This window comes from Hippichthys cyanospilos, chromosome 4 (genome assembly GCF_059441005.1).
Source record: "Hippichthys cyanospilos isolate Australia breed blue-spotted pipefish chromosome 4, RoL_Hcya_1.0, whole genome shotgun sequence".
NCBI classification, from domain to species: Eukaryota; Metazoa; Chordata; class Actinopteri; order Syngnathiformes; family Syngnathidae; genus Hippichthys; species Hippichthys cyanospilos.
This window is the reverse complement of record NC_142372.1, coordinates 22,429,495-22,450,940: the sequence shown is the minus strand read 5'-3', so window position 1 is coordinate 22,450,940 and position 21,446 is coordinate 22,429,495. Positions and strand designations below refer to the sequence as shown.

General features: G+C 39.0%; 1 protein-coding gene across 3 annotated transcripts in view; it reads left to right on the top strand.

The window, feature by feature from the left end:
- mettl15 (methyltransferase 15, mitochondrial 12S rRNA N4-cytidine) overlaps window positions 1-18,956 on the top strand; it is a 47,318-nt gene extending 28,362 nt beyond the window's left edge. For all 3 annotated transcript variants that reach the window (XM_088412171.1, XM_088412173.1, XM_088412172.1), the window contains 3 exons: window positions 7,190-7,381; window positions 10,671-10,849; window positions 18,060-18,956. In XM_088412171.1, coding sequence (XP_088268297.1) covers window positions 7,190-7,381; window positions 10,671-10,849; window positions 18,060-18,490 — 802 coding nt within the window. In that variant the 3' untranslated portion in view covers window positions 18,491-18,956. The remainder of the gene's footprint in view (window positions 1-7,189; window positions 7,382-10,670; window positions 10,850-18,059) is intronic.
- The last annotated feature ends 2,490 nt before the right edge of the window (window positions 18,957-21,446 follow it).

The following is a 21,446-nucleotide window of genomic DNA, read 5'->3' as shown; positions in this document are numbered from 1 at the left end:
CTGTGGAGAAATGAGGAGAATTTAGATCGTTTGACTGTACTTGGATTCTCTATTATAGAATTCACGCTCAAGCATAAACGAAGCCTTAGCAGCAGCCTCAACTGAGAGAGGACGACGCTGAAGTTGGTTTCGCAGGCTTCGAGATTTTAGGTTTCAATTCCACCTTAAAGGCGTTTAGATGGTAATGTTTCCCACATGCTTTGTTACGTCCCAGTCTAGGGTTTAGGACGTAACATGCGTAATGGGCCGCGCCTTCCCCAACTCCCAAGCAGCCAGCCAATAACCCAAAGGTTTGGAAAACAAAAGATACGTTTATTTACAAAAGGGTTACTAAAAGAGTGGAGCAATTAACTCAGGGTGAACCAAGGCCAAAATAACAAACAAAACAATCTCTGCAATAACCAAACTAACCTAGCAAACAAAACAACAAAAAGACAATAAACTTACCTCCCTAGCTCCAAAAACAGGAGGAAAGAAAATGTACAACAAAAACGGCGATTCACCCCTACTGCTCAGTCTCAAAACAATTGGTACAAATTGCACAAGTGCGTGGCTGGTTGGAAGCGAAGGAAGAAAACTGGGGTTGTCTGCCGTCTCCTCTTAATATACGGCAGGTGTGCGACCTCCAATCAGCAGCAGCCAATCGTGGGCCTTTCTTGGAGCTGACCAATTAGTGCACTGCTGGGGCACACCTAAACAGAAGATGGCAGGAGACACAGGGAAAAAAAAGAAACACAACAGAGAGCAAGACCCCGAGTGACCCCACCCGTAACAGCTTGCATTACAAAAGCCTCTGCTTTTCTCACCCCCAAATAGCCTGTCCTAGCTGTCATTTTTGAAAAACCGGATAGCAAAAAATTTGTTTGAAATGTTTGAAATGACCGAAAATGAGAAGTCCATACTCACTTCGAGTGAACCTGGTACTTTTAGCAGCCTCCCATCAGCACCACAGTGAAATGGCGTTGAGTTTCTCACCTGATTCCTAATATATATTCTTGCTAGCTGTCAAATGAGCCCTATTTTGGAAAATCCGATTTGTATTATTTTTATTTATTTTTATTCCGAAAATTGGAATACATTGTGTTTGAAATGCCCAAAAATGACATGTTGACTGCTAAGTCTATAATCACTTCCAAGTTCTTATGGTACTTTTGTACTGTATTCTTGCAAAAAAACTTTAAAGCTATTGTTGGTGTTGTGCGCTTGTTGTAGTATGTGCTTGGTTCTAAGGCTTTCTTTTTTCCTTGGTGTGCGCTTTTGTGGTTTTGGAAACTCTAAAGTTAATCACTCCTAATTTATCGTACACCATTTTCCTTTAACAGTATTATGTTGTGAATTGTCTTGAAATTTCAGGGATTTTAGTTCTCTTTGCAAAGAACTGGCCTCTTTCATGCTTTCACTAAGAGAAAAATATATCTACTACTAGATTAATACAGTAACGTGCTGAAATTACAAAGGAACCTCCTGAAGTATTTTCTCTAATCGCCGATTAAGCCTCTATCTCATAGCGCAGCAAAAAATTATGAGTGTCTTCAAAGCCAGTGAAGGTGGCTAGTGAAGGCCTCAGACGTTCGCCCGTACTGTTCAAAATTTCTTTACAAGCAAAATTACTTCCAACTTTTGGTGAATGCCTGGCGAACATTCGGCAACCATTTTGTGGACATTTGCGACCTTCAAGGAAACCTGATGAACTTTAACATTGACACGCAATCATAGATTTCACAGAAAAGCCACGCTTTAAGTGAGCTTTAAAGGAAATGGACAACGTAGCTGTGACATGATTGGCTGCTGAAGCCGAGGAGGACTTACGTATGATACACAATTGAGACGTTGCTCCTGCTGTGCACTGCATTTGCCTGTTAAGGCAGACCGAGCTGGAGGGGAAAGAACTTACCGGTTTTGACAGATATGGACTGTTTTAAATAATTGTGACTTTTAAAAGCGCGATATATAGCCAATCCAGTTATCGGCACATGCCGGGTCTATTGCATAAACTAGTCACAGATAGACCTCCTTTTAGCAGAACTAAGATAGCACAAATTTAAAATATCAGCAAGCACTTGAGCACCAGTGTCTGTCTGTGTGTTCTATGTTTATAATCTTCCCTGTTTTTTTCCTTCACTGGATTGAAGATATTTTCATCACTGGTCCCCTGCTGAAAGCAATCAATCAGCATCTTGTCTTAGGCTTCAATGACGCAGGTAACGGAACTGAGCAGGTCAACACAAGGGAGTATTTCTGGCATGGTTTGTGTGGAGCAGCAGTATTTTGAACACCACTGTTCACAAATTATATTGTGATGGCTTGTTATTAGCCTCTGAAATAGAATCCAATAACATATTCTAGATCTATCTAAATGATAAGGCAATTTAAAGTACGGTGTTTTTAAAAATCATATATTTGTATGCTGTAATATTATATATTTGAAAAAAACTAGCGCTCCACCAGTCGTATTGGGAGTGGCCTTGATACTGTACATCATTACAAGGCTATTGGTATCCCTATCAACAAGTACTATCCCTCTGTTTGTAGTACGTCCAGTCCAATAAATTCCAATCTAATCTAATCTAATCAGTCTAAGAAGTCTGTCATTCTAGAAATATATACTGTGTGTGTGTGTGTGTATTCATATATATATATATATATATATATATTATATATATATATATATAATTTATTTATTTATTTATTTTTTCTTATAACCCCTGAAATTGTTCTGTTGCATGATAGCTATCCATACATATATAGTTTTGTTATTTTTACACCCCCCCCCCCCCCCCCCCCCCCCCCCCCCACCCCTCAGGACAATATCAGTACAAAAAAATGGACTTCAAAAACAATCAAAAGATCAAAAAAAATTAAGGGCTGCATAAAAAATAGTTTGTGGAATATTTCATGACATATTAAACTCGTAAAATTCTCCCCTCTGTGTATAAAAAAAAAAAAAAGCTTTGTTTAGGGAAAAAAATACTTCAATAACAATTCGAATAGTGTGGTTTTATTCATTCACAAGCATGCCAAGCCACTAGGCGGCAGTAGTTTTGCCAAATTTTAGCTAATCAGAAAGAATTTCTCTTAACGTCACCAGTGTCAGCGTGGTTGGTGGGAAATAGAGTGATGACGTAAAACTCCAGTTTAGGATTGCTACACGCAAACACAGATCCTAAGGTGGCAAATCTCCACTTTGGCCGGAGTTTGAATAGATTTTGTTCAAGAAGAAATAAAAACCCTCTTCACATATAGAAAATCGGGAGACATTTATCGCCTGTTGCAAGAACAATACGGCTTCGTGTAGATTATTGGACTTGATATACTGTAGATGCTTTGGCGTTTTGTATCTTGCTTTTGCACAATTAGTCTAATATTAGTCTTCAAAGGCTTTTAAGGATCAAGTGATGATAGCAATAATTTTACATCCTAGTGAGTATGCCATTCTTTAGTGCCCAAAGATTATAACAGTGCAGCATATTCTGCTCAAGTTGATCCCATAAGGTGCCATTTTAAAAATATTGTGAGGTTCCCAACCATAAATAGTTCAGGACTTTTAAGTAATTACGAGCCCACACTTGGACCTGAGCACATACACTACTGGAACTTGTCCTTTTAAATAATAAACGACTTTATGTAAGGCATTTATGTATTCTACTCTGTGTCTAACACACATAAAGAAATGAATAATTAAAAGTGTTATGTAACTGTTTTGCATATGTTTATGTCCTGATGGTTCCTTTTCAAAAAATAATATCATTTAGGTATTATCACCCGAGTGTGAATGGAAATAGTTTTAAATTCTAGTCGGAGAAAAGCACTGGACTTACCATTTCTGCATTTTGGGTCCTGTGGCATGTTAATTCTGATAGCTTGGCTAAACCATTAAAATAACAACAGCCTCAAACTCGTCAAAGTGTAGCTGCTGTCTGCTGGGGTGACGCCAAATTACCGTAAATGGCATATCGGCTTTCAAATTGCTCTTAATATCCAAGTATTGGCAAAGTGATCAACAAATTCATACAGGATTTGAATGAGCGGTGTGTAGTTTCACAGCTCCTGCAGGTATGTGAGAACAAAGACTTTGCTTTTAGCAACCTCTGGTGACCTTTTGATGACCTCTGGTGAACTTATGATGACCTTATATGACGACCTCTTGAGGAAATCAAGAGCTGCTACCTTTGCGGACACTTGCCAATGTTCTCGCACCAGATTAAGCATGAACAAATACAAATATGCAAAGCAAATTTTGAATCCTGTATCTGACAAAGTATCTATCCTACATATGTATCGATAGACTCACACACCAAGCATACGACAGATTTTGCCGGGGACTCTCCCTTCGTCTTGAAGAAGTCCCAAATTTTGATGACATTTTCAATTTTAAACACATTTCTAAAGTCATGGTCTGAATGATTTTAAGTGTGTTCGTCACACACTTATCGAGTTTTGAAATCAGAGGCCGGCAAAAACTTTTCAAAAGGAGAGGATGGGGAAAAAAAATATAAGTTGAATACAACTAGCAAATTTAGTATTTTTGCCAGAAACTTGAAGTCAAATCAGCATTTCGCGGGCCACATAAAATGATGTGGGGGCCTAATTTGAGTTCGAATGAGCTTGAGTTTGACACCCGCGCTCCAGAGGTATCGAGATGTAAAGCCGAAGGTTGAAGGCGATAGAACTTATTCTGTTGCTGTGTTTCAAAACTTGTTTTTCAACTCAGCATGAAACTCTCCACTTGTTTTAGTGTTCTATCTTTTACTTTACATCTTTAATTGCATTGTGTTAAAGTATTATAGCTCGTTTGATTTATATTTGTGTAGTTGAAGTACTCAATCAAATTTTGAGATGAAATAATTTCCTTATGGAGCAGGTCTGGGACCATGCTTCTTTACACACACACACACACGCACGCACACACACAGACACACAAAATTGAACTTGTTTGTATGCTTGATGTTTACATGCTGTGTTTGTACAGAGCTTTATAGCATATCTCGATTCTGCTGATCCCAAGTCTTGAAAACAGAAGAAATAGACTACATCTTCTCCTCAAACCTGGCTGCAACTAAAAAGGGGCAGCATCTGTCACACCCAGTTTCAGAATTTAAAATGTTACTGTTTTTAATGGTTTTTCATCTACTTGCCTTTTTCTTGAGTAATTAGTTTTTTAACATGGGTAAAATCTCTTTTTTTTTTAACAATACAAGCATTTTAATATGAGGTAGGCCTGTGTGACATATCAATTTATTTGATTAATTTGAATTTTTGTAATGGACAATTAAAAAAAAAAAATCATTAGGATCCTTCCTTTTTTGCTGCGGCTCCCTCATGGGAATCCGTAGCTTGAAAATACATGAAATAAAGTGGCTGCTTCTCAACTACTGATTGTCTGTAAGTAATTGTAAACATCCATCCATCCATTTTCTGAAGCCACTTATCCTCATTAGAATGACAGGCGTGCAGGTACCTATCCCAGCTGTCCATGGGCAGTAGGCTGGTAGGACACCCTGAACTGGTTGCCAGTCAATTGCAGGTACACAGAGACAAACAACGATTCACACACCCAATCACACCTGAGCGCACATTTCGAGTGTCCAATTAAAAATACCATGCACGTTTTTGGAATGTGGGAGGAAGCCAAAGTTCCCTGGGAGAACGTGCAAACTCCACGCAGGGAGGCCAGCGCCAGGTGGATTTGAATTCGGGTCCCTGAACTGTGAGGTGGCTAACCACTGCCTCACCGAGCTGCTTAAATTTTAAAAAGAAGATTGATTAGATTCGATTGGACAATATTTTTATGAGCAGTGGTGCAAAAAGGTGTATTTTTTTTCCAACTTTTATGATAAAGTTGGTTACTCCTGTTGCTCTCCTGTGCCCTCATATTTGATCAGACAATGTTAAAAGGTCATATGAATTTTTCATGTGTGGCTGGAAGATCTCACCGTGCTTGCGTGAGGAAGTGACTGAGTGTACAAGGCTTTGCGCTGCCAGTTATTGGAAAGTTCTAATGGAATAGGTGAGGCAGATACAAGGCTTCCAAAGAATATCATGATCATTTTTTAAATATGCAAGATCAGAAAAATGGAAAATGGCTGTTGTTACCTCTTTCTTCCTCATTAAATCTCGGATTAGCAAGTAACTAACACCTTGTGGGGCCTCAATATCGAATTAAATTTCACTCAGATGTGCAAATCTTTAAAAATGTATCGTAAACCCATTTGCTGTTACAGTTGTTATTGCTTTTTTTTGAAGCATAGGGATGTAATAAATCATAGTTTAATTTAAAAATAAGTACTGTCAATTGTATGTACATTTTTGCAATGTGGACTGGCCAGGCCCCAATTTCCCCTCGGTGCTTTTTTTTTTTTGTTTAAAAAAATTTAAAAAAAGGCTTCCTGCATGTCAAACAGACAAGTTGCCTGGAAATGCGCATGCTACGGGCACTCCTACAAGACACGTGATGAGGGCAGGAATGGATTACAAGTCCTGGGCGGAAGTGGATTACAACTCTTGTCCTCATTAGTCGATGTCGCGCGATCCAATCACATGTCTTGTGAAGATCAAGATCCTTCAGGACTGGCCAACCCAGTCACCAGACATGAACATCATTGAGCATGTCTGGGCTAGGATGAAAGAGGAAGCATGGAAAATGAAACCCAAGAATGTTGATGAAATCTGGGAGCTATGCAAGACTGCTTTCTTTGCTGTTCCTGATGACTTCATCAATAAATTGTATTAATCCTTGCATGGAACTGCATGGTTGCAGTCTTTAAAGCCCATGGAAGTCATTCAAAATGTTACATTTGGCTCTCAAAGCACCACTACTTAATTCGCTTATTTTATTTAACATATTTTTGTATTTGACTTTATGTCTTCATGAAATGATAAATCATTTTTCAGTGAAACAAATATATTTTTGTACATTCATCATCATTTGTGAGGGTCTTAGCTTTTATATGAGCCTTTTCTGAAACTAAATGAATAATTAAAGGTCAGGTTATTAGGAATTGTTTTTGTTTCTACAAAATGGATAAACGACAAGACTTTTGTCATACATATATATATATATATATATATATATATATATATATATATATATATATATATATATATATATATATATATATATATATATATATATATTACTGTATATAAATGCACATGTGCAATTAAGTGATGATGATCTTGTTTTCTCTAGTGGCCGCGTAAAACCACTACTTGGACGATTCAGCGAGCTTAAAGCCCTCCTCTCTGACATCAACATTAAAGCGGGCAGTATTGATGCTGTCCTATTGGATGCTGGGTGTTCTTCCATGCAAATGGATCATAAAGACAGAGACTTCTCGCTCAGCAAGGATGGACCATTGGACATGAGAATGGATGGAGAGAGGTGATGTATTTTCATCATATTTAAAGTTTACAAAAATGACAACAAACTATGTAAGCAGACAGGCACTTTTTTGTTTTAATTAGAAAAAAATAAAGAGTCACAGAAAATTTAGGACTGACCCGTTCATCCATAGTCACATACGTATAAGCAAACCAACCGCTTATCCTCACATGGGTCATGGCCTTCCTGGAGCCTATCCCATCTTTCTTTGGGCAGTAGGCGGGGCACACCCTGAGCTGGTTGCCAAAGACTACCAACAATCCATATTCACTCTCGCACCTAAGGACAGTTTAGAGTGTTAGATATACCAACCATGCATGGAACATTGGAGGGAGAAAATCAGTGCAGGCATGGAGAGAAAATGCAAACCTCACGCAGGAATGCTGAAGTCAGAAGCAAACCTACGACCTGGGCTGTGAAGCGGACGCGTTAACCAGTCCTCCACCGTGCTGCCTCATCAGGACCCATAATCAAAATTAAGATTTTTACAAAATGTATTCAGAAGAAAAGGAGTTGCGCAGTAGAATCTAGTCTGCATTCAATATGACGTAACAAATAAGGTATCTTGAGCTACCCCAAAGATGTATGCTTGCCACTTGGAATAAATGAGTTGTATTTTTCGACTGAAGTGGTGAACTTGCTGTTAAGGTTGTTCATGTCAAAGATCAAGGTAAGATTTGAACTTGTCATAAAAATAGTCCAAACAAACAGAAATCTGATAGAGTCTTTATATAAGAGTCTGAAGCAGTTAATATTTGGTCTTGTTCAGCTGCAAAAAAAGGAACTTTAGCGTAAAACTAAATCACTCCTCGAGATTCTACATAGATGGAGTCATGGCATTTTATATACAGTTGACCCCCGGTTTACGACGTCCGCGCCTTATGTTTTTTTTTTTACCTTACGATGTGGACCGCGACGTTTTTTTTCCCCTCTTTACGTCATTTTTTTTTGCCTTACGACATAAAAAACAACTTCTCAAACATGGCGGTCAGTGTGTGCGAGCGTCTGCTCATACATCACTACACCCGTCACTGCTTCCATCACTACAATGCTGGTCCGCTATTGGTTAGCGTCACGATTTCCGAAGATACTGGTCTGCTATTGGTCAGCGTCGTGGAGTCACTAAGATGCTGGTCTGCTATTGGTTGGCATCACGTTTCAAAATCGCGGCACGTTAAAGATTTGTTCTTGTGTGAGTGCTGGCAATATGGTATTTATTCTAGTGCAGTGCTTGGGACTGGAGGTGGTTCACCAATATGCGCAGTTCCGCCTCCATAGTAAGGTTAAGACGGGTGTGGTAAATGGGAAGAGATCGTTTATTTATTTATTTATTTTTTTATGTGCGATAAGACATCCGAGACAATGCGGTGCCTGGCAAGCCACTGTGTCATAGTATATAAGCCAAATCTTGTGAGGAAGCCAGCCAATGCTTCAATATCAAAGTTCTCATGGTAAAGGTAACATAACGGCCTAGTTTCGCTTTTATTCTGAAGTTGCTCCCAGAAGGATATCGTTGCAATAAGGCTCTCCTGACTGATCATCTTTGACTCCTGGAGTTAGCAGGCTCCAATGTGAACGACACAGCGTTGTTCTGAAATCACGTTCCAGCTGTTAATTCAGTATGCTAAAAACAACAAAATCAAGCGCCAACTGATGTACTTTTATTATAATTATAATTCAATTACAAAACACATTTCATACACCTATTCATGGATGTATTATGTCCGTGAGGGGGGCATCTGACTTGGTGGAATTCACGCATCATAGCAGGTTTCCGGTTCCAATTAACTGAGAAAAAGCAAATTGTTTAACCTCAGCAAAACCACATTGTAAGATTATGAATTGAAAAAATACACCTGTTTTGTATTCTGATCGGGCTAAACCCAAAAATTAATACAAGGTCAGTAAGAGTGCAGGTAATGCTTTCAATTTTTACCACACGTTCTTACCTTGCTATCAATGCTTGCATTTGATTATGATTATTCAAAGCGAGTACTAGTCTTCATTGAAGGGTTAAATTGTATCCATGAGGTTATGGGTGGGATTTTATTTTCCCCTTTCATCTTTGCAAACTGCAACAAGACTCCTTTATGTATAACCAATCCCCAAAACATTTATTTATGTAAATATGATGCTTTTGAAATACAAAATGTAGAGTTTATCATTAAATGTCATCAATAATGTTCACGATACTTATAGGTTGCCTTGGTTTTAAATGTGTAAATGTCTTTCATGCTGAAACAGCCACACTTCAAGTCCTCTGATTAAAAGTCAGACTAATCCTTAATGATAGCCCTAAACTTTGGTGGCCCCCTGAACTACACACACTCTGCACCACGGTTAAGACAAACAACAAAGAAACTGCAGAAATAAGTGGATAAATGATCCCACTACTCATTAAACCCTATTCATTCTTAACACAAAGGTAATTACCAAGACACGCTAAGGTTCTAAAACATTCACAAAATTGCTTTTTTCCCAAGTGATAACCATTTATTTTGGCACCTGCTGTTGCGTCTACCTGACATTTCATCTCACATATGCTTCTGTAGCGTTGCAATATACAAAATACTGCAGTCAAATCCAGCAACGAGCATGTTCCTACAAGTACAAATACAAAAAGTAAAAAAAATAACAAAACATGCCTTCTATATATAACTTATAACATTTACCACAAAAAAATCGAGTTCTAATAAATGTGTCCCCTTTAAGCAGGAATTTACACTTTAATTATCAGGAACAATGTTGTGTGTAGCACACACATTTGGAATTCATCAAATGACTGAAAATATTCAGGCGTCATGTTTCCACGAACCCCCTGCAAAGTCCATACGCTATGAGAAGCACTGCAATCGACTATGCCCTTTTTATTATTGTTATTAAACAATGTAGCTTTGCTTCCAGACAAGAAAATACAGTAGGCTGCTGTACATTGTGTGACTTTGAGAAAAAAAAAAAAAGAGGACATAAGGACAAGAGGACATAATGAACAAGTGTGCTACCAGATGCTCCCAATGAAGTCTGAAGAAAACACCAAATAGAATCATGCACATTGCTCTCACCAATCATCCCCATACTCATCTACTATATGATTTTACTGTACGTAAATAGGATTTGATACCAACTAAACGTAACCTCATCACCGTCCGTCATTTTGATCCGCCTCAAATCCTTGTTGCGACGGCTGTCAACATAAAGCTTTTCTTTATCTCACGCTTGGCACTTGATTCAGTGCTGTCAACAAGGACGTGACGTCGCCAACTTTAATTGGTCTTCCGTTTGTGCGTAGGTTCTCCGACATGCCCTCTGCTGCTGACGTGGTGAATACCTTAGATCAACAGGCTCTTGCTTCCATCCTCACTGCATACGGCGAGGAGAGACACGCAAGGAAAATAGCTGCAGCCATTGTGGAGGCACGCCGTATCAACCCCATCACCCGCACACTGCAGCTTGCAAGCGTGGTAGCAGGTAGTGAGACATAAACCTGATTAATTCATTCCCACAGATTGTCTGAAAGCTAGAACGTAATGAATTGCAAATTCACTTCCAAGTCCTTTTTTCTATCACTCAATCACACAAATGTGTCCCATTCGTGTTTCGTTCTGTCCTTTCCGTTTTGGTAAAAGGGCTGTGACAAAAAGCTGGAGTCTGAAACAAATTGTGGTCAGTGCCCTTAAATGAAACTCTGCTACATTATCTGTACATTTGAAACGGGTCTCTTTTTCAACCCAAAGATGCATTTTTGCTCATGCAAATATTTTATTCATTTATTGACTTGCATTTCCCCATAACCTCCCATCTCAACACCTGATTGTTAATGGTAACACATGACACTTTATTTGTTTGCATTTTTTTCCTTCAACGTTGTTTTGGCCCTTTTATTGATGTCCCTCCAAGATTTGAGGTACTGAATGAGTGAAATGTTGTAGTCAATAGTTATTGCACAGAGCAGCTTGTGCGTCAGCATCACCCGGGGAGAACAGGTGTGGGTAAGAGCAGCCGTCTGATCTCTTTTGAAGAGCAGCAGCAAATCACTGCCTCTGCTTATTCGAAACAATCCAAATAGTTCTATATTGAAGCAAGTAGCACCGGGGGCTCTGTGACCAATTGTGCCATAAATGCTGACAAGAAAAAAATTGCCATTTATGAAATTTGGCTCGTGCACCTGCACCCAATTCAACTGTGAGATTTATAAACAACATAAAATTCAGACTTGTTTGCTGCGACTAGTCAGGCTGAGTTTGTTTCCTTTCTTTCATTTTACTGCGACTTTTTAGGTATTGGAGAAATTCCAAGTTCTTTTTTTCAGCTAAATTAATATGAATGATCATAAAAACATGAATAATAATAAGAGTGATCACTGATGAAAGACATCTGAAACCATGGCACAATTTTTGAATTAGCCTGTTTCAAGTTTCAAGTTTCAACTGTTTGGTTGAGAATACAGTCCTTTTTTTGTGTACATAGCAACTACATTGCAAGAGTATGAGTGAGGTAAAAAAAAAAAAGAAAGAAAGAAAACGATGTAGACTGGGTTATACGAGTTAAAATTTGCTTAATTTTGAATACACAAATTATTTATGTTATAGTTCATTCATTATTATCAAATCTTTGGATTCAAATCCATCCTCTTTGCACCCTTTTGAAATGTCTTTGGCATATCAAAGAGATGAGATTTGTGGCTGTTCTGTGACCTTGCACTTGTAAATAAAATGTCACATTGACAAATTTGATGCAGTACGATGGAACATGTGCCTCACACATATGTGCCTTGCTGTCAAGATTCTCAGTTTGAAAAAGAGCTCAGCCATTTTTTTGTGGAATTTGCATTATTTATATATATATATATATATATATATATATATATATATATATATATATATATATATATATATATAGAGAGAGAGAGAGAGAGAGAGAGAGAGAGAGAGAGAGAGAGAGAGAGAGAGAGAGAGAGAGTCCTTATGGTATTTCCTTTTTTTTTGGCTTTGAGCTCTTATTTTCTATTTCGGTAGTTCAATAAACTTGCTTTAGGCAGTACAATGAAGTTCAGTGTTTGCATTATTCCATTTTTTACGGCAATTTTTACAATTTTACTGCAAAGGAATATCGGCTCCAAATATCAGTTATCGGCCCTCTCTACTACTAATCATCGGTATCTGTCCTGCAAAACCCATATCGGTCCATTTCTAATGATGAATGATCATCCTTGGAGAGTATTTATTTGTATTCATTTATTTATTTATTTTGACCTTTGTGGATAGATATACATTGGCCAAGAGACTAGAAAAATGGACAAATGCTAAACAACTTTGGCAACTCTACCACACATTTACAATGTCTAACACTTACCAAAAAGTGGATAAAGGAAATAATTGCTTAATGACTTGTATCCAACAAAATCCTGGCAATTGGAAACAGCTTTGTCTGTCAGACTGGTGTTGTTATTGTATGGTGCCCATCCATTATTTAGCGCTCATCCGGGTTTCGGTTGTGAGGGAAGTAGTTATAGCAGGGGAGTCCAGGCTTTCCTCTCCCCAGCCACTTCGTCCAAAACCTCCGGCAGGATCCTCAAGCGTTCCCAGGCCAGTAAAGAGACATAGTCACTCCACCATGACCTGGTCTGTCCCGGTGGGACATGCCTCGAACACCTCACCAAGGAAGCGTCCAGGCGGCATTTAAGCAGATGCCCGAGCCACCTCAAATGGCTTGTCTCAACCCGGAAGAGCAGTGGCTCAACTCCGAACACCGCGGCGATTACAGAGCTTCTCACTCTATCTCTGAGAGGTGAGACACCATGCGGGGGAAACCCATTTAAGCCGCAGATTATCGTAGCAAACGCTGTGCCGATCCTCCTGTCGATCTCCTGCTTCATCCTGCCCTCGCCCGTGAACAAGAGCACATGATACTGGAAATCCTTCACTTGGGGCAGGAGCTCATCCCCTACCTGGAAAGGGCACTCCACACATTTCTGACCGAGGACCACGGTCTCATATTTGGAAGTGCCGATGTTCATCCCAACCACTTCACACTCGTTTGCGAACCGCTCCAGCGAGATCATGGCCTGAAGACGTAACAGGTGATCTTGCATAGAACCCCAGACAACTTAGCTCCTACGATGAGTGAGACACACAAACCCCTCCACCATGGTAACGGCTCACATAGGAGAGAAATCATTACAATTAATTAAAACATTATGGAAATCAGGTACTCTACCGCATATCCATCCATCCATCCATCCATCCATTAACTGGAGAAAACCATGGAGAGTACCTGGAGAAAACCCACACAAGCGCAGAAACAACATGCAAACTCCACACGGAAGGGCCGGAGCCGGAATCGAACCCATGGCCTCTGTACTGTGAGGCGGACGTGATAACCACTCTGTCACCATGTCACCCAGTAATACTGCATATATAAAATATAATTAACCATTTCAGAATGCCAGGTGGGATAACAGTGTGGTATTTCAAACTATACATGTATTAAGGTGTTTTTGTCCCGGTGCTGTCACTCTCATTGAATACGTTGTGCATCATGCACTTGATGTTCTCGGGGTTGTTACGCAATACATTTGTTCTTGTCACTCTATACCTTGTGTAAAGGAGGGATTTTTCCAAAAATACATGTATTTTTGTTTCTTTTTGCACACATGGCAAGATCCCCTTTTCTCCACGTATCTGTTTCCTGGATCTTTGAAAGCCGAATTCGAAAGAGGCGAAGAGAGCACATAGCTTGGTGAGGCGAGACTTGGGCTTGGTCTCTGTGCAGGCATTGTATTGATTGCAGTGTGACTCATACCTTAGGCTGTTTAGTGCAGGAGGGGAGAAATGCCACATCACTCACTTTTCTATTTATTGCCGTTTCTCTTAAAGGTCTTATATGGCTCTTTTTTATTAAAATGGTGTAAACCTCTACCCCACAACCTCAAATATATTTGTCCTATTTTGAATTGAACACCCAAAAATTTGATTTGACAGGACCATCTGCTGGTCCATCTGCCAGCAATCTTCATATTTACTGTAAGTCTCGTACATTTTCTTGTAGATATTCAATGGTTGGTTTTTCAAATCTGTAGTGTCACGCGCAACCCAAAAGACAAGAACAAGGGATGACACATGTTGTTACTAGATAGAAATGACATAAATGTATGCCATTTTGTATGTACTGTATGTAGCCATTACAAAGTGGCATTCACAGACACTTCATTTCTCTTGGAAATTGCAAGCGCTTTATGCAACGTCACATCAAATACTTTGTTTTTTCTTCCTTTTCTGGTCACACTGAGGCTTGTGCCAATTGCCAATTCCCAGTGGCTTCACCCAGTCATGTGCAAAGCGTGGGACAATGGGGCGGTGACCTGGTCACCCCCTCGCCCCCGCCCCTGTGTGCGACCGCCCATATCAATGGGCACCTATAGTGAATCTCCTTTTCCGGTCAGTACACCAGACTGTGTGTATGCAACCTCCTTACCACTCATGCCCTTCATTTATTGAGGGTCATCAAACCAAAGGAAGGGCCTAAAGCCGGATGTATATTGATACTGTCCACATCTTCTTTCTGCTTTCATTTAGAGGGGCATACAAGTGTTGTTTGAGAACCATGTCCTCTGTCTGCATGACTGCTTTTTTTTTTTTTTGCTACAATCTAGTTCGGTTCCTTGTTGTTTTTTATTGAAACATGAATGCGTCAAAAATGTTTTCCTTATTGACTGTAAACTAACATTTACTCAAAAGACAGGCTATGAGTGCAGAAAGCTGTGCATAATAGCCAGACATCAAAAACATTTGAAATATGAACCTGGCATGAACTAGAAACATTTGGCTCCGTTGACTTAAGTATTTTATTGACACATTTGCCAGTCAACACCATGTCCGCTGTCCATCTGCTCTGCATTGAAGCTCCGGTGGCCCGAATGGACCTGCTGCTCTTCACTCGCTTCCTACATACAGTTGTCTGTGCATATTCAATAATCTCATTTTGTTGCCATCAGTTGTTGACGCGGGCTTAATTAATGATGTAAATTTATTAACGAGCATGCACCATTTGCCAAGTGCAAGTATTGAATCAACCAAGGTTCCTTCATTTGAATCTTTACTCTTTTGGCTGCCTGATTTTTTTCTTTTCTTTTTATCACTGGATTCATATTGATTTTGGCACAGTACAGTGGTACCTCTACTTACAAACGCCTCTGCAGAAAAATAGTGTCTCTAGTTACGAGAGAAAATTCAGAGTATGAAAAATGACATTGTTGGCATATGAGACACGAGACGCGTAATGTAATACTTCATCACAACTCGCGATGTCTATTTGTTACAGTTTTTGATGCATTTTTATCATTTATCCACAAATGAAAGACCCTAGTTGTTTGCACCGATGTTTACTGTGGTCTTGAACTTTTCATTTTTACATGTTCGTCCACTTTTTGCACCAACAGTTTATACTGTAGAACTAACAAACATAAAATTGACATTAGCTACAGCTAACATTGTACATATTCACATACAAACACATACCAATTTAGACTGTGTGATGTTCGCACGCCATTAGCACTTTCGCGAGTTGCTGGATGACGTCACAACAGCACGTAACTTAAGTAAACTTAAGTAAACTTGAATGCTCAAAATAATCAAAAAACAAATATTATTTCCTCCTTGGACTTAAAAATGATGCTTGGATTGCAGGAAATGTCAAATAAGAACATACAACTAAAACGACCTAAAAAGGTCACTCTGCACTCGTCAACTGCTACAATTTATATGATTAATGTGAATGGAATGGTGAATATAAAGTGCACACAAAATATGAACTCACCATTAATGAGAAACAAGCCCTCAGCTTGTTTCTATCTTCACGCAGATCGGTTGCATTTCAGATATACTTTTTATGCTGCCGCCGTTCAAAATAAAATAGCTTTCAGACTCGGATAATATATAAAATGAAAATAGTTCATTATGACGGGCATGGCCCATGTGGCGTTATCCGTTAAGTCATAGGTGTCAAACTCCAGTCCTCGAGGGTCGCTATCCTGCTTGTTTTCTGGTTTGCTCTCCCCAACACACCTGATTCTAATGAATAGTTAATTAGCAAGCTCTGCAGGAGTTGAAAATGATCCCGATCATTTGAATCAGGTGTATTTGAGAGCAAAAGTTGAAAAGTGAAAACATGCAGGATACCGGCCCTGGAGAAATGGAGTTTCACACCTGCGCATGAAGTTAAGCTCAGCAAAACCTTGAATTTTACTTACATGTGGTCTATGTGACGAATGCTGAAATACTGACCTGCAACAATGCGGAAAATGTCCAACTCTCCCAACAGTACAAGGTATTGAATACAGAAAAAAACATGCTTTTTTTGCCACACAGTGAATGGACTCATCGCAAGAGATAGGGTCAGGAGTTTACTGACACGGATTTTCCACATAAACAGGAGCAGGTTAAAGTGGCTTGGCATTTTCTCATGTTTCTACTGATTTTCCGAGGGTTTTGCCGGTTTTGAGAAAATTAGAACGACCAAAACATATTGTATCCAACTCATCAAACTGTATCCATTCATCCAGTTTGACTGATATAAATTCAGTTGAATTTATATCAGTCAAACTGGATGAATACAGTACAACGAAACCTGCATGTGCAAAAATACCCCCTAGTGTGAAAGAAAACCCATGCATGGAAACCTTTCCCTTTTTCTTACTTCCTCATACAAGGAAAAATTCTCCCGTGACATAATACGAAATGTTTTTTTTTTTTTTTTTTCTGCATTTGCGTTGCACTGAAAAATTCACTACGGCGAAAGCAAGCCTGCAGCGTCTAGCTTGGTTTATACATCACACGCCGGTACGCATTTTGCAGCACTGTATACATGGAGCGGCTTTCCTCCGCAGGCAGACAACATTCTCCCATACTATAGGTGGCAGTAAATGGACTCGACAGCATAGAAACCACACTACTCTATAACAGAGTTCGAGAATCCTAGTAGAATCAAACAATCTAAACAGACTCCTCATCTCTCCCCAAGGTGGTGCTTTCTTTTGTAGACTAATCATGAAGGTGATTTTACCGGCAAACTTCCATAAGCAATAGTTTGTCTGCCATGTTGTCTGCTCGTAAAGAAATTCCAGAAGATACGCGGTGCTGGAACTCTGTTCCGCGGGAACTCTGTTTCCTCGTGGACGCCGCACCGAGGGTCCTGTTTGCCGAAATAACGTCATTTGACGGCCGCGTCAAGCTTAAACCAAGCTTAACACTTGAAGGCAGTGTCAAAGTAATAAAGATGAAAGATGGATGAAGCAAAGTGAAAGACATTATGCAAGAAATTGATTTAAAAATTAAAATGAATGCTTATTGTAAATTTGGCAATTTCATATATTTTTTTAATGTTTTGTTTTAAACTTCGGTCAGATTGCACAACACATTTTTTTTGTTTACATCGGAAACATAGATTTGCTATCGTGAAAAGTCCCCTGTTACAAAAAAATTCTGGCTGCAAATTTGATTTTGTTGTAGAGGAGTTCTACAGTTCTACAGTTTTATGATAAATTTCCCTGTTCCAGTCCATTTTTGAGACAGGTTTTATGAAGTAGAAGGTGTTGTTTTTTGCATTCTCAAGCAGTTAAATGATAACCATTATAAATATTCTAGTCTTGTAGACATGGCATAATTCTCTGTGTCTTTCTTAGGATCTTTTCCTGCGGCTGTTGTTTATGCTCGAAAGGACAAACTCCACCGACCTGCTCATGTGGCCACCAAGACTTTTCAGGCTCTGCGCATCTTTGTGAATGATGAGTTGAACCAACTTCATGCTGGTTTACATGCTGCCCAGACGGTTCTCAGATCTGGGGGACGTCTCTGCGTCATCACGTTTCACTCTCTGGAAGACCGACTGGTCAAGCGTTTTCTTCAAGGGACTCATATGTCTAATTTAGATCAGTATCATTTTGGCTTGAGGAAGCAAGGCACATGGAAGGAAAAGTCAATGGAGACAAATAAAAGCAGACAAAGTGATTATTGGCGTCCTTTGCAAAAAAAAGTGATTGTCCCTAAAAAGGCTGATGTCCAGGAGAATGCCAGAGCACGCTCTGCAAAACTTAGGGTAGCACTCAGGTATTAATCGTGTTTTTTTCATACATATATATATATATATATATATATATATATATATATATATATATTTATATATATATATATATATATGTATGCACTTGTTCAGAAATTAAATGTTAACATTTTGCTGTATATAAGACTGTTTTAAGAACAAGTCTATTTTCATATTAGCGTTTTATTTTGACATGACCTGTTGAGAATCTGATACGTAATGCTCAGTTTATATGGTATGTATGGTGTGCATTGTCAGGATTTATTGTTTATACATAGATTAATATTGATGTAAACAAGTCTTTACAATTTTTTGATAATTTGTCGGCATTCTGTGTGACAAGTCCTGTTAGATATCTTGCTGTCATTAGAAGCAGATAAGTTAGGGATAGTCACTAATTTGACTTTGTCCAGGAAATACATTTTTCCAACGAAATATTTGACCCCAAGTTTTGGGAATTAAAAATAACTTGGACTTAAAACATTGATTTTCTTTTAACATACAGTGAACCCCTGCCATACAAAATTAATCCGTTTTGGAGTGGGAATCGTGGCAAAATTGTCATATGGAGAACCATATAGACCAATGGTAATTAGCTAATGCCTATAAAACCCCAGGTAAAACCTTCAAAATTGTATATACATATTAAAAATTGGTAACAAAATAGTATAGTAAGTTCTACTCTTTAATACGTACATGTATACAATTAAATCATCATAAACAACATCATAAATACAAACTGAGAAATTTTCTTTACCTTTGAGTGACCTAGATTTGAGCTTCTTCCGGCCATAATCCCTAACAAGGGTTGCCTAGCCTCGCTTAGTCTTCTTCGTACTGTATTTCTTGATTATCTCCAGCTTTGTTTCCATAATAATCATCTTCTTACTTATACTTTTAGCATCATTAGCAATCTTGGGACCCATGGCTAAGGAATTAAAGTTTGAATTAAGCACTAGAATGCACAATAAATGCGACATTGTGAGCACTCACACGAGATCAAGTCTTTAGCATATCTGCATTTAAGTGACACTGTGAAGTTGACCAATAGCAGACCAGGATCTTAATGACGGTGTGATGCCGACCAAAAACAGACAAGCATTTTAGTGACATAGGCAATGACGCATACAATGGCGTATGAGTAGTGCGACTCACATTCATACGCAGGCAGACATAAACAATACATACACAGCAAACGATTATGAACATAAAATGCACCAGAAAACATGCATGTCACACTAAGAAAGCAAAACATAACTCACAAGTGATCCCTTTTTAAACACAAAGAGAGAATGGAAACCTTGAGAACATTGTTGTTGTCAAGCGAGAAACCCAGAATGTGCAGATTGATGACGCCACGAATTAAGCCCTGCGTGATGTTGTAAGCAGTTTGACACAAAAAGAGAAGAAGAGCAATTACCTACCAAAAACGCCTGAAGAGGGAGGCAAAACAACATCAACACAGCCAATCCCACAGGGCATGCATGAAAAATACCATAAAGAGGGGATTAAAAAACTTAGTATTCCAATTTGTAACGTTAAAAAAAAACAAACGAGGGACGCTGTAACCCGGGGGTCCACAATATTTTGTCTTTTGTTTTTTCAAAGCTCCAATATAGCCTCACATTTGTTTCTAAGATCATAAATCATGTAAATTTACCAAACAAAATATCCGTTTCAGCATTTGTGCTTCATTATCACTATCCTTATTGCCTTATTTCTGTTTTTATTGCTTACCTTATTGTTTGCTCTATGGCACGTAATGTAAGTCTGCTCGGGGAAGTGGACAGAATAAGGATTTTATAGTGTGGTGTTACTATGCATATGACAATACAACTCTTGAATCTTGAATATATTGAATAGTTTTGATTGACTTTTGTTTTTCAAGGGGGCTAAAGTGCTAGATAAAAACTTGTCCCATCACAATATATATACAGTCAGCCCCCTGCTTACGAGCATCCTGATTTGCGAACATTCCGCCTTACGAGCGTGGATCAGGGAGAATTTTGTCCTCCGCTTACGAGCAAACCTCTCGTCTTGCGAGCATTCCGTCAAACCAGCCATTGAGTATGTAGAAATGTTCTCGCCTAACCGCGTCAATATATTCAGCAGTTGCGTCATCTACAATCATTAATAGATACTTATGGCGGTAACGTGAACGCTATTGGTCTTACAATCTCACACTGACTGTCTCACTCACGGTGTCTAAATATATTACCATTTAAGTGTAGTGTTTGTACAGCTAAAGGGAAAAACAGCTGACATGAAATTAAATGTGCCGATTGCAGGACAAAGAATTGTCATTGGTTTAAATGTGTGTTTTTTTTTTAATTAATTGTCAATACATTCCAACCGTTTAAAAAAAAGTGCGAATAATTATCAGTCAGTCAAGGAGACGCCAATATGCTATTGGTCGATTAAGGTCACCCGGTCTCACTCACGGAGATGCTATTGGCCGGCGTCACACGTCAATCACAGAAATGCCGATATGCTATTGGCCGAACGCCTTTATCTAGCTTGATGGGACAGGATGGAAGGAAGTAGACAAAATGAGTGAAAAACGGAATGTTTTGAAGACTTTGCAAACTTTATCTGTTAGACATAGCTTCTAAAATTACTAGCAGCGGTAAAGGAAGAAATAAGAGGATGATGTTTTAGTATCTCCGTGATTTGCACCATGACTGAAAGAGTTACTGTAACACTGTAAGCCAATAGCCTATATGCGTTGCCGTATTAACTCAAGAGGTTAATCTCTGCACCCTATTACGGGTGATGATACAGCGCCATATAATGGTTGCTAGACAAGATTGCATGTCAGGTTAGTCGGCGATCTCCCGATATGCATTGGGACAGCGTCATTGTTGCAATTTTGTGAGTTGTAACCAAAGGTGAACTGACGCTCGAACAAGCCATAAGTGTGCTGCCTAGTAAATGCAACACACACAACCACCTCTCCGCTTCCACCGTGCTC